Here is a 14,136-nt window from a genome sequence, read left to right as displayed (position 1 = left end):
AATACGGAATATAATTAAAGAGAGTTGATTACAGTTGTTAAGTACATAGTACAATTTGGACTAGGTAATGATTTTGGAGCTGACTTTGGATCCTAAATGTCACTTGTATTTGGTAAGGCTAAGGTCATAGTTTGTTATAAATTGGTTGACATACATAATCCTGAAGGAGATCCAGCTAGCTATCTAGCTGGTTTTTCTTCACTACAACCCTCAAGCACTCTATAGCTATAACCAATTTAAGTATAGCTACTTGTGATCACATGCATTATTTTTTTCTCTACTTTTCTTCATGGTAACTTAAGCTAATTTGAATGTGATTTTAGATTAAGGATTCACAATGCAAAATGGATCTTGATCCATGATATAATTTGTCATGATTTACTTTGTCTAAAGCATGGGACACAAATGACAAATTATACCATGGACCAGGGTCTACCTTGCATTGTGGATCCTGATTCAAAATAACCTTCAAATTATGTATTTGTAGTTGACATATTTTGTATCGACAGGCTACAGTTATTGATTTTTGTACAAGTAAATAAATTGAAGGTATACAACATGTTAATTACAGACACATAAAATGACAACTACATATACATAAACTGTTAACTACATGCAGCTACATAATATGTTAACTGCAGACACATAAGATACAAATATATTATGTCTATAGTTAACATATTTTATACATGATGTTAACAATTTATTGTCAGTAGTTACCATTTTATGTGTTTTTAGTTAATATATTATGTGCCTTCAACTTATTTACATGTACAAAAATGATTAACTGCAAATACAATATGTCAAACTGTAGACACGTAATTTTTAGATTGGAATCCACAATGTAAGATAAATCCTGATGTATGGTACTATGGTATAACAATTGACAAAAATGTACTTCCAAGTTTGGGTTGCATCAATTACCAAATATGATTTATTTAAAATGAGCCCAACATATTGAGTTGGATACAATTATTCCCAATTGTTATGCCATGGACGCCGGTCCACCTTACAAGGTAGACTCAGGTCCAAAACGACGCAGCTTTGTGTGTTTGGAGTAATAGTGTTGTTAGTGGCATCGTTTCCTCAGCCAATGATATATTTTTTTGTGAATATAGAGTTCAAAAATTGTAAATATAGAGTTCAAAAATTGTGCTATACTGTTGATATAATTGTGAATATAGAGTTCAAAAATTGCGACTATAGAGTTCTGTAATTGTAAATATAGAGTTCTGTAATTATGAATATAGAGTTCTTTAATTGCGAATATAGAGTTTTGTAATTGTGGATATAGAGTTCAAAATTGTCAATATATAGTACAATTTTTATTTTTATTTTTAATTCAGACGACGTCGTTTTGAAAATATATTGTATATAAAATGAAACTACAGTGTTGGAAAAAAATGAAACTACGGTGTTTTTAAGTAAAGAAACGACTGTCGTTACAGCTTAACGGAGCCCGTATTTTTTGTGTTAGTTACAAAATGAAACTACAGTGTATCTAAAATTAAACTGCCTCACATATTGTTTTTATATTATCAAATGAAACTATAGTTGAATTGAAATGAAACTGTCGTTGTGTTGAAATGAAACTGCAGTATTTATAAAATGAAACTGAATAACAGTTTCGCATATTTGAGTGTATAATGTCGAATGAAAATGTAGTTATATCAAAATGAAACTGTAGTTGTGTTGAGATGAAACTACAATAATGTATATAAAATGAAACTGAATAACAATTTCACATATTTGAGTGTATATTGTCCAATGAAATTGTAGTTATATCGAAATGATAATGTAGTTGTGTTGTAATGAAACTATAGTGTATATAAATGAAACTGAATAACAGTTTCACATATTTGAGTGTATAATGTTGAATGAAATTGTAGTTATATTGAAATGAAACTGTACTTGTGTTGAAATGAAACTACAGTGTATATAAAATTAAACTGAATATGTTATACAAACAGAGTTACTTTTTTGCGGAATGACGGGGAACAAGTACCGTTTCTTTTCATTAAAAGAAACGGCACCGTTTTGATGTCTGAACAACAATGCATTATGCATGGCCGCGGCCACAGTGAAATTTGCCCTACAATGTAAGGTGGGTCATTGTCTACAATCGTTATGCCATGGAACCGTGTTCACCATCCATTGTGAATACGGTCCCAACGGTGTTAGTGCACCGTTATCTTTTTTTTTTTTTTTTTTCCTTAATTAATCGCGTGACTTTTCTTCTTCATTTTCACATTTCGCGGTTTCACTTTAATTTGAGGTGAGCAATGATTTCGGACATTCATAAATTATGAATCCATGCCTGCACATTCACTTTGGAACCATGCCTACACATTCCCGTCCGAAACCATTGCTGCTCCTCTGTAGCGCAAGCTTCTTCAACATTCATAAATTATGAATTTTTTGTTATGAGATTATGAATTTTCTGTTATGAGATTATGAATTTTCTGTTATGAGATTATGAATTTACAGTAAATTCATAATCTCATAACAGAAAATTCATAATTTCTAATAAATGTTTTTTTTATGCGATTATGAATTTTCTGTTATGACTTATGAGATTATGAATTTACAGTACATTCATAATCTCATAACAGAAAATTCATAATCTGACCAAACGCGCGCCGTTAACACCACATAAGCGATTTTTTTTTTTTTTTTTTTTTTTTTACGTAAAAACGACGCCGTTTAGACCCGTGTTCACCATTCACGTTTCCCGGGGCATAATTTACCCATTGTCTATGATATAACAATTTCAGGCAGCTAGGCTAGGCCTACTTTGAGCTCTATGGGCTGAACTATTAGCGAGGGTTGGGCTTCCTTTAACTTGGAGTTTTATCTCACGGCTCACACAAGCTTTGAAGAGAGAAATATAAAAGCCGAAAATCCAGAGATTCAGAGAAGAAGAGGAGTTATTCACCAAAAAAAAAAAAAAAAAAACCGAATAGCTATTTTGATTCAGCTTATGTGTCTGTAGTTAACATGTGATGCGTCTTCAATTTTTTTTATAATCTACACACATAATCTGTAGGTTAATTATTTTAGATCATGATCTACCATACAAGATAAACAACGCTGGTATATGGTATAATTTGCCACACATTACTGGTAATCCATGTTGAAAGGGTCAAGCTTTTGGATAATTTAATTAATTTGTTATACGAGGCAGGAGAAGAGAGTCATCTTCTTGGAAGAATTAATGGTGGCGGTCAAGAGAACAGTTGGCATGCATAATTAGGTTTCAGGTCAAAGTCTGGTCGGTTAAGATAATACATAAGGTGATAGCGCCTCTTGTGGAGGATAATTATATTCACATAGATTACGACACAAACGTCTAAGAAGTTGGAAATTCTAGTTTTTTTTTTTTTTTTTTTTTTTTTTTTTTTTTAACAAATTCTAGTTAATTAATATATTATGTACTTGTAGTACCAATATTATTTATGATTGTGTAAAAAAAAATAATGCCACTAAATGCATTGTTTATGTGAATCGTAAGTAAATAAACTTAAAAGTTAAAGATTCATAAATTGCGTGTTTGACCGCTAATCGCGATTAAAAATTATCAAGTTTTTATTAAGGATTTAAAGTATTGATTTATAACATGTATTTGGTTAAAAAATCTTTGGCAAATGTTCATAGGGGAGAATTACTTGATTGGCCAAAACACTTCAACATTACCAATGAATTGAAACTGCTAGAGGGCTTTTGTATTTGTAACATTTTGTTAGTTATTGATACAAACCCAAAAATATTAGACTTAGGATTGGCAAAGAGCATTAGATTACAATGAGATAATGGAAGCAAATACAAATCAAGTTACTAGAACACATTAAGATTTTAATTTCATAATTATGCATTCATTTAATTGTTTGGTTTTTGATCATTGAACATAACAAGTTAAATTTCCAAACACATTGGTTATATATCTCCTCGAACACAGGCTCTTCTATCTCTATTAAATTAGATGGGTTATGCTTTGTTGTCTTGGTACTAGAAATTATATTGTGAGTGAAAAAAAGAAGAAGAAGTAATTTTCTCATAATTATCAAGATCACTACGAGAACCTTCTTGGTTATGTATGTCTCATTTTAAAGCATATCACCATTTATTCATTAATGCTTGAATTGAAGTCTTAATCAAGTAATTCATCTAAACTACACATGTATGAAATTAAAGCTATATAGAGATGGTAGATTGATTGAATATTTGAATATGTAGATGAGCATATGGATAAACCGGCCACGTGATTTTCTGCGAGTTCTAGGATCAATTTATATTGGCCTCTTATGTGGTCAATACTACCCTATAAATCAACCAAATTAAACATGTTTTCCATATATAGTACATATGCTGGCTAACAATGTCGAGTTGCCCATTGCTAAAGAGTATGATTTTTTCACATAAAGAATGGTAGTTGAAGCCAATTCTTCTTAAAACAAAGAAATAACATATTCCATAAAGGGATAATTGTAAAAAATGCCCCTCTATAATATGTGAATTATCAATGTCACCCCTGAATTATGAGTGGTGTAAATGTTGCCCCTCAATTATCAAAAAGGTGTACATATAGCCCCTCCCGTAACGGACATGTGGTTCCCCGTTAGTGTACGACACCGTTAAGTCGAAGTAAATATGTAATTTAGTTGTTTTTTCCCTCCCTCGATTCAAAGTACCAGCAATGGACAGCGGTGGGAAACTACATGTCCGTTACGGGAGGGGCTATATGTGCACCATTTTGATAATTGAGGGGCAACATTTACACCACTCATAATTCAGGGATGACATTAATAATTGACATATTATAGAGGGGCATTTTTTACAATTTTCCCTTCCATAAATGAAGTCACCATTACATTGTTATATAGGGAAAACTTCTAGAATTAAATTAAAGATAAACTAAATTTATTCGTGATGATGTGGTATGTAGAATTGCCCAACCTAATACTCTTTTACCATTCAATGGCAATGATTATAAATGAATTATTCATTGTTTCTTAAATAGAATTGTATTCTTAAGTTAGTCATGAGTGATGAATTGAAAGAAAAAAAAAAAAAAACAATTTCTAGCATTACTCATGTTTTATATTATATAGATATAAAGGAGGTCAAAGGCAATAGACACATCAGCAAGCTGTCAGAGTTTGCAGTGTGGTAGTTAATTGGCTGACATATGTTCCTCTAATATATATATATATATATATATATATATATATATATATATATATATATATACACACTGTTTTTTCTTTGAAGGGATAGATACACTGTTTGCTCCTTCGTATATTCAATTATTTTTTCAATATAATAAACAGAGCCTTTCCCCCCTCTCTCTTATATATCCGAGGATATGGTCCAACGTCAACATTATAGTACCATAACATTTTAACTGTTTAAATATCGACGGCTTCCCAATTATTAGTTGAAAAAAAAAAAAAAAAAAAATCGCCGGAAGATTGCATATCCCCGACGACCGGAACACGAGCTTTTATCATGCAGCTACAGCTTTGAACAAACAAATCAAATTAAGTAATATATATTGGGGGAGGGGGGAGAGGTGGTTCCTCAGTACTTATTTCAATGATTAATTTCGATTTGTTCCGTATGTCATTGCGTCGACAGTGGGGGGTGTGCATTTTTATGCTCTATCGTGTACACTTTGGTATGCATCGAACGAATGCACACTATTACTAGTGTTTGCACTTGCGTTGTGTACATGTAGGCTGTTTGAGGTTTTGTGCACTCATGTGGTCGTTTTTGTGCATTCCACATGGGATGACGTGCATTTATTCTTATATTTTATCACATTTTGGACATGTGTTGCGTTGTTGTTCTGTGATTTTAGAGGAAATTTCAATTTTGGTCATATGACTATAGGGGTCTTGTTAATTTCAGTCACTGACTTTTAAAAATGTTAATTTAGTACTTTAGCTATGCAAATTTTGTCAATTTTAGTCACTCCGGTCAAATTGCCGGCCAAATTTCGCGGAAAAATTTTAATAGTTAAAATAATTAGTATATTTTGGTCGTTTCACGCCCCTTTTCTTCTTCTCCGGCGAGTCCATATCTTTCTGTTCCATTTTCGGCGTTTTTTCTCCTTCTAAACCCTATCTTTAATATCATCAAGTCTCATTTCCCCATCATCTTAGTTCATTGCATTCACCGGAAACGGGAGAGGAAGGGATGAACTCGCTTGGGAAGAAGAAAAGAGACGTGAAATGATCAAAATATCCTCATTATTTTAACAATTAAAAGTTTCCGGCGACATTTGGCCGGAGTGACCAAAATTGACAAAAATTGCATAGTTAAGGTACTAAATTGATAGTTTTAAAAGTCAAGGACTGAAATTAACAAGACCACTATAGTCATATGACCAAAATTGAAATTTTGTCGTGATTTTATTTTTGTGCATTTGTGTGTCGCGTTTTCACAGTCACTTAAAAATGCCCAAAGTATCGAAATATGTTAATCATTTGCCATTTGTCCATTTTCTCGTAGTGGGATACTAACAAAATGTGTTCCTAAAATGCACAAAACATTACAAACAAGTGCACACTGACCATCTTTCCTCAGCCCCAAACCCTGTCCACCTTCCCTCGTCATGCCAATGGACAAACAACTTAAAATGCATACAACATATTACAAACAAGTGCACATTATCTATCTTCTCCCAAACCCAACTTCTTTTTGCCTCTCCCTGGCACCACGACCAAACAAACACCCATGAAAAATGACAATGGACAACAACCTAAAATGCACAAAATAGTATAAACAAGTGCACGTTATCCATAATGCCTATATAAATCAACATCATACTCCAAATTATCAAAACGATGTCCAATAAAAGGCTTGATAGACTTGTCAAAAGTTGGTGACTAGTACTTCGTTTCACCAGGCGAAGTATCCATAACACATTTGTCAAGTGCACCCGATTGAGCTCTATGCGCTGAAAAAATGAAAACAATCACAAAACACAAGTAAGAAACACCACCAACTCTACAGAGCAGCTCCCAAAACCCATCGTTACTCTACAATGCACAAAATGGACCAAACAAATGCACACACCATACATAAGAATTGAAACACGAACCACACTACACCACAACTGGAAAAATCTGCACCCCTGCAATGCACAAAATAGACAAAACAACAGCACACGAACCACCAACCACACCCTGACAGGTCCACCGAGGACCCAGACATTGTGAAATGCACAACCACTCTATCGGAACCCAAAACCATAATAATGCACACAAAGACCCACCCAAATGAACACAAGCCACCAAATAATGCACACACCGGCCAGATCAAACAAATGCACACTACACAGTAACTACCCCACCTTCCTCCCAAACCACGCACCTAGGCCCATTGTGCCGCCGAACACCAGACTCCTACCGGGAAAAAAAAACAGACAAACACATGGAACCATCGCACAAAGACCAGAACCACACCGCAACACCCTAGTTCCAACAAAATTAAACTATACAATACTATACAAGAACAACACAAAAAAAAAAAAAAAGAAAAAAAGAAAAAAAGGAACAAACATATGTCACCGGCGACTCCATCGGAACAAACAACATAACAACAGACAAACAAAAACAATGTGATGGCGAAGAAGAAAAAAATATCTGCAAAGAAAGAGAAGCATTGTCGAAAAGAGAATAAAATCGTACCAAAATTGCATCTCCTAAAATCATGCATAACATCCACAAATAATAATATCAGGATTCTATATGCTCACAAAATTACTATATATATATATATATATATATATATATATATATATATATATATATATATATATATTTTTTTTTTGGATCCGGTGAGGTTACCTTTGTCAGGCGAGGTGGTGAGGCTTGATCTGGTACGTCTATTTGTTTTTTTGGACGGATGAGATTTGGCTTATTAGATTGGCACGTGCGTGAGATAAGTGTGCATGTGGGGGCTTTGATGTCTTTTTGGTGGTGTCTTTATTAGGTTGTAATAATTGATTAGCAGATGTTATGGGCTTGTGCAGTGCTAATTATGGTTTTTATCCGATGATATATTATTTCAGATTGCCGTCTCTTCGCATTCTTCTTCTTTTCGTCCGTCCGTTCTTCTCCTACAGTTCAGACTGCATAGCGTATAGTTCTAACTTGCACATGGTTAAAACCTAGCATGCACAGGCTATAGTTCTAACTTGCACATGGTTAAAACCTAGCATGCACAGGTTGAGAATATAACGCTCAAAACCTTTCATTCTTACTTGCCCAGGCTAAGCACTATAGTCGCAAAGGCTAACCCTCAAACTTGCACAAGCATCAACCAAACATGCATATTCTTATACAAACCCCCACCATGTTTTTTTCCCCAATGTCTCGTTAGCTAACCACATATCATATCAAAACACAATGTCTGATTGCCTATTCAACTTTTTAAAACTCGTGCGGTATATACTCAACGTAATGTGATTTGTATTAAACTCCTCCCTCATGCACTCATTAGACCCACGTGTTATTAACTGCACACACTTCGGTTTCTCAAGGCACGGACTTGACATACGAAAAGCCAATAAGCATTTCTAATACGGTTGCACATACCTCTTTCCGTTTGCGCCATCACTGTTGCTTTGAGAAACCACCGTTGCACTGTGTTGCTGATTACCAAATGCTTAAATTCAACTCTCACAATATCAATACTAATTTATTGCCGTTAACATATAATTCAATCCTATAATCAGTTGATCCTTTGCATGGAATATATTCCAATTTATTTTTAACCATAAATAACTCCAATATTACAATTACTTATTCACCCTTATGCATAGACTACTACCTTAAATGCAAAACAAATCTCTTTCAATCTCACCCTTTTATATGTAATGATTTAATGGATGAGGTGAGGCCTCATGATCTCACCCATCTATGTCACCTCATGGGATCGGATTCGGAGCCATATATATATATATATATATATATATATATATATATATATATATATATATATATATATATATATATTTGATGAAGGCAGTCTGTCAAATCCAAACAAAGATATGGAATGAATTAAAAAAAGCAATACTAGACTAGTTAATTTATTATTTATGTCAGGTTTCTTTGATCATACTAAAAAAATGAATATACAAAGAAAAAATTCCATCAGATTGAACCAAACATAATAATAAGAAGAAGAAGAAGAAGAAGAAGAAGAAGAAGAAGAAGAAGAAGAAGAAGAAGAAGAAGAAGAAGAAGAAGAAGAAGAAAAGCTAGATTAGGAAGCTTTTCTCAATGGGAGCTCTTCTACTTTTATTAGCGCTCTCATTTTCAGTTCATAAGATGTCACTTGCAAGGGATACCATTAGCTCCACTCAGTCCCTCAAATATGGTGACACCATTGTTTCTTCTGGTGGAATCTTTGAGATGGGCTTTTTTAGCCCTACCAATAATCCTTCTCACAATAACATCTATGTTGGCATATGGTTCAAGCAAATGTCTATTCGCACTGTAGTTTGGGTTGCCAACAGAGACACTCCCCTCACTAATACATCATCAGTAGCCTTGCAGATCATCAGTCCAGGCCGGCTAGCTCTAGTCGATGGCAACGGTTCTCAAATCTGGCGTACTAACATCACTTCCGGTTCAGTTCAGAATAATCCAGTTGCAAAGTTACTGGATTCTGGGAATCTGGTGGTGAAGGATGCCAATGCCAATTTCCTGTGGCAAAGTTTTGATTATCCAACTGATACTCTATTGCCAGGCATGAGAATTGGGAAGAATTTGGTTACTGGTCTTGAGATTAGTGTGTCAGCATGGAAGACAGAAACTGATCCAGGTCCAGGACAATATAGGACTTCCTTTGATCCTACAGGGTTTCCACAAATTGTGTTCTGGAAAGGTGGAAACAAAATGTATCGATCCGGTCCGTGGACTGGTTCGAGCTGGAGAGATCTACAAAAATGGGGTCTATTTGTTGAAACTTCAGTAATCATTAATGCAACTGAGGTTATGACAAGGCAGTTTTCTAACACCTCAAAATTAATCAGGTTTGTCCTCACAAGCTCCGGGACTTTACAATTGGATATAGGGGAAAATGGGACAGGTAAATGGAACAGTTTCCCTCTTGTACCAATAGATGGTTGTGATAAATATGGAATATGTGGTCCCTATGGGAATTGTGACAATAACAAAAACCCTGTTTGTGGATGCCTGGATAAATTTGTGGCTAGAGATCCAGTAGAATGGGGAAGTTCAGATTTCTCAGGGGGGTGTGTTCGAAGGAAACCTCTGAATTCATCATCCTCAGATGGCTATGGATTCAAGAGATACTCAGGTGTTAAATTGCCAGATACAAATGTTTCAACATTCCATAAGAATATGACCCTTCAAGAGTGCAATCATGCTTGCTTCAACAATATCTCTTGCATGGCTTATTCAACTCTAATTATAAGCAACGGAGAAAATGTCTGCTTGCTTTGGTTTGATGATTTGATGGACATTAGAGTGGTAGTCATACCTGAGGACGGCCAAGATCTTTACATTAGGATGGCTTCTTCTGATTCAGGTAACAATTTATTATGGGATGTTTTGTAAATAGTTGTTAGCGAATAACTGATAGATGATTGGGTTAGTGAGTTTGACTAGTTGATAGCATCTGATTGTAGAAAAGTGTTTTGTAAATTAATTGTTAGCTGATATCGGATTAAATGCAAAATGACTTTCTCAAAAGCTGATCGAAAAAATCACCGTGAACAGCTTTTTTGAATTTTAGCATTTTGGAGCAATAAGTTGTTATAAAAAGCTAATTAATCAAATAGTTAATAGTGGTCAAAAATAGTCAAAATTAACTGATAAGCTAACTATATTACCAAATAGGGCCCATATTATGAATATTCAGCTAAAATAATATCATGCGTCTCCTTTTTCATTCCCTCTCTCTTTTTTGGTAGATTATCCATCAAGATCAAAGGGCAAGAAATTAAAAATTATAAAATTGAGTTCATCAATATTGGGTGGAATTCTGGTGCTGAGCTTGGCCTCGACTCTGATCATAATATTGTATCGACGAAAAAGGGAGAAGATCCATTTAAACTTGAAATGGGAAGAAGATCAAACATTATTTGAAGTATTGACAATAACCAGAGCTACTGATAACTTTTCACCAGAGAACAAGATTGGAGAGGGAGGATATGGACCTGTTTACAAGGTAACATAATATTATTATACCAAATTATATTCATCACTTTCTATAGCCTAAACATTATAATCCATTTACAGGGTGTTCTGGATGATGGAAAGGAAATAGCCGTGAAGCGACTTTCAAAGACATCTAAGCAAGGGCTTGGAGAATTTAAAAATGAAGTCAATTCTATTGCCAAACTTCAACATAGGAATCTTGTGAAACTTCTAGGATGGTGCATTCAAGGAGATGAAATGATGTTGATCTATGAATATATGCCAAACAAAAGCCTTGACTCATATATATTTGGTATGATATTCAATTCCCATCTAAATTCTAATCATGTCTATTTTTACATTTGATCACTTCATCAATGCCATATTGGATTTTGAATATTTTCCTTCATAGGATTCTTTTAACCAAGAAAATATGTGCTTGGAATTGAGAGTACACTTTAGGATGATTTTTTTTTTTTTTTCCATTTTAAATAGACATGTACGTGATTTGTATAAAAATCTTTGGCAGATACTCAAAGGAGATCATTTCTTGATTGGCCAAAACGCTTTAACATTATTAATGGAATTGCTAGAGGCCTTTTGTATTTGCACCAAGATTCTCGACTAAAAATTATTCATAGAGATCTCAAAGCTAGCAACATTTTGTTGGATATTGACATGAACCCAAAAATATCGGACTTTGGCTTGGCAAGGAGCATTGGATTAAATGAGACAGGAGCAAAAACAAACCGAATTGTTGGAACGCTGTAAGATTTCAATTTCGTTTTGCATTAATTTGTTGGCATTTTGATCATTCAACCTGACAAATTAAAATTTCAAACACAGTGGTTATATGTCTCCGGAGTACGCAGGACATGGGATCTTCTCTACTAAATCAGATGTGTTCAGTTTTGGTATCTTGGTACTAGAAATTGTGAGTGGGAAAAGAAATAGGGACTTTTCTCAACACCAAGATCACTATGAGAACCTTGTTAGCCATGTATGTCTCATTTTGAAGCATATTTATTTATTCGTTAACATTTTAAATAAAGTGTTTTACAATAATTCATCTTTATGATAATAGGCATGGAAGCTTTATAGAGATGGTACATCAATTCAACTTGTAGAACATCATCTAGATGAACCACATAATTTGCTTCAAGTTCTAAGATCAATTCAAGTTGGGTTGTTATGCGTTCAACACTGCCCTGAAGATAGGCCAAGCATGTCTTCCATTGTTCATATGTTAGCTAATGATGTTCAATTACCCATTCCTAAAGAGCCAGGTTTCTTCACAGAGAAAAGGGTAATTGAACCCAGTTCTTGCCTAGACAAAGAAAAATCTTTTTCCATAAATGGACTCACCATCTCATCAGCGTTCCATCCTCGTTAAAAGTAATGCTTTTATAACTAAATATTTGTTTGTAATGGTGTGATATATAGGATTGTCTAACCTAATTCTCTTCTAATATTTAGTGGCAATGATGATAAATCAATTCAACATAACTGTCTTAGACACCCCATTATGCTTGTGATTGGAATGGTATCTTGAAATTGTATTCTTAAGTTTGTTTTTTGTGTAATATATACAATGCTTTGTTTATTATTTGGAAACAGACATTAGGTTATAGTAATTTGAATTTAATATAGTTGTAATGTAACATAAAAATATAAACTATAATATAAACATTTGAATGTTTGGATGCAAATTAAAATTTTGAATTTAGAGGCTACAAAGAGGGAGATATTCTATTTCGATGGAAAATTGTAGTTTATATCCCACTAGTATAGGTCAATTATCAATGTTGCTCCTCAATTCTACGCGATATAAATGTTGCCCCTAAATTGACGAAACGTGCCCATATATTGCCCCTAAATTGTTGAAACGTTGCCATGGCTGCCTTTGCAGGCTACTTTGGAACCAATACAATTGTTATACCATGGACCATGGTTCATATTGCATTGTGAACCCTGATACAAAAATTCTGTACCTACACTTAACAGTTTCTTTACATGTAAACAAATATAACTTGATAATTGCTTACACACAATATGATAGCTACATGTACAAAATGTGTCAACTATAAATACAGAATCTGACTTGATAATTGCTGACACATAATATGATAGCTACATGTACAAAAACTATCAACTGCATGCACATAATGTGTGAACTATAGATACATAATCTATCGTGTATACTTTGGTAGGCGTCGAACGAATGCACACTATTACTGGTGTTTGCACTTGCGTTGTGTACATGTAATTGTTTGAGGTTGTGTGCCCTCATGTGGCCATTTATGTGCATTTTACATGGAATGACATGCATTTATTCTTACATTTTATCACCTTTTTAACCTTTTGTATGTGTTGCGTTTTTGTTTGGTTGTTTTATTTTTGTGCATTTGTATGTTGCGTTGTCATAGTCACTTTAAAATGCCTAAAGTATTGAAATATGTTATCCGTCAAGTGCACCCGATTGAGCTCCATGCGCTGAAAAATTGAAAACAACCACAAAACACAAGTAAGAAACACCACCAACTCAACAGAGTAGCTCCTAAAACCCATCGTTACTCTACAAACTACACCACAGCTGGCAAAATCTTCACCCCTGCAATGCACCCGTCACCGACGACTTCATCCGAACAAACAACATAGCAACAGACGAACAAAAACAATATGATGACGACAAAGAAAAAAAAAATATCCATAGAGAAAGAAAAGCACTGTCGAAAAGAGAATAAAATCATACCAAAATTATGCCTCCTAAAATCATGCATAACATCCATAGATAATAATATCAGGGTTCTAAATGTTCAAAAAATTACTAATCTAACAATCATATCCGAATTCAAGATCAAAGGCTCACGTTACTACATTAGTCCCTGAGTTTTAATGTAGGATGGTTCTCATTTGATATATATAAGGCGGCCTGTCAAATCGAAACAAAGATACGGAATGAATT

The 14,136-nt window shown here is 34.1% G+C and overlaps 1 protein-coding gene across 1 annotated transcript; it reads left to right on the top strand.

The window, feature by feature from the left end:
- Positions 1 to 9,287: 9,287 nt before the first annotated feature.
- Positions 9,288 to 12,564, top strand: LOC109152770 (G-type lectin S-receptor-like serine/threonine-protein kinase At4g27290). The gene is made up of 6 exons (XM_019300416.1): positions 9,288 to 10,560; positions 10,946 to 11,202; positions 11,274 to 11,484; positions 11,701 to 11,938; positions 12,018 to 12,171; positions 12,256 to 12,564. The coding sequence occupies exons 1-6, from the start codon at positions 9,288 to 9,290 to the stop codon at positions 12,562 to 12,564; spliced, it is 2,442 nt and encodes an 813-aa protein (XP_019155961.1).
- The last annotated feature ends 1,572 nt before the right edge of the window (positions 12,565 to 14,136 follow it).

This window comes from Ipomoea nil, unplaced genomic scaffold (genome assembly GCF_001879475.1).
Source record: "Ipomoea nil cultivar Tokyo-kokei standard unplaced genomic scaffold, Asagao_1.1 scaffold2480, whole genome shotgun sequence".
In the NCBI taxonomy this organism is placed as follows: Eukaryota; Viridiplantae; Streptophyta; class Magnoliopsida; order Solanales; family Convolvulaceae; genus Ipomoea; species Ipomoea nil.
Note: the sequence above shows the minus strand (reverse complement) of the source record. Positions and strands in the feature narration are given on the sequence as shown.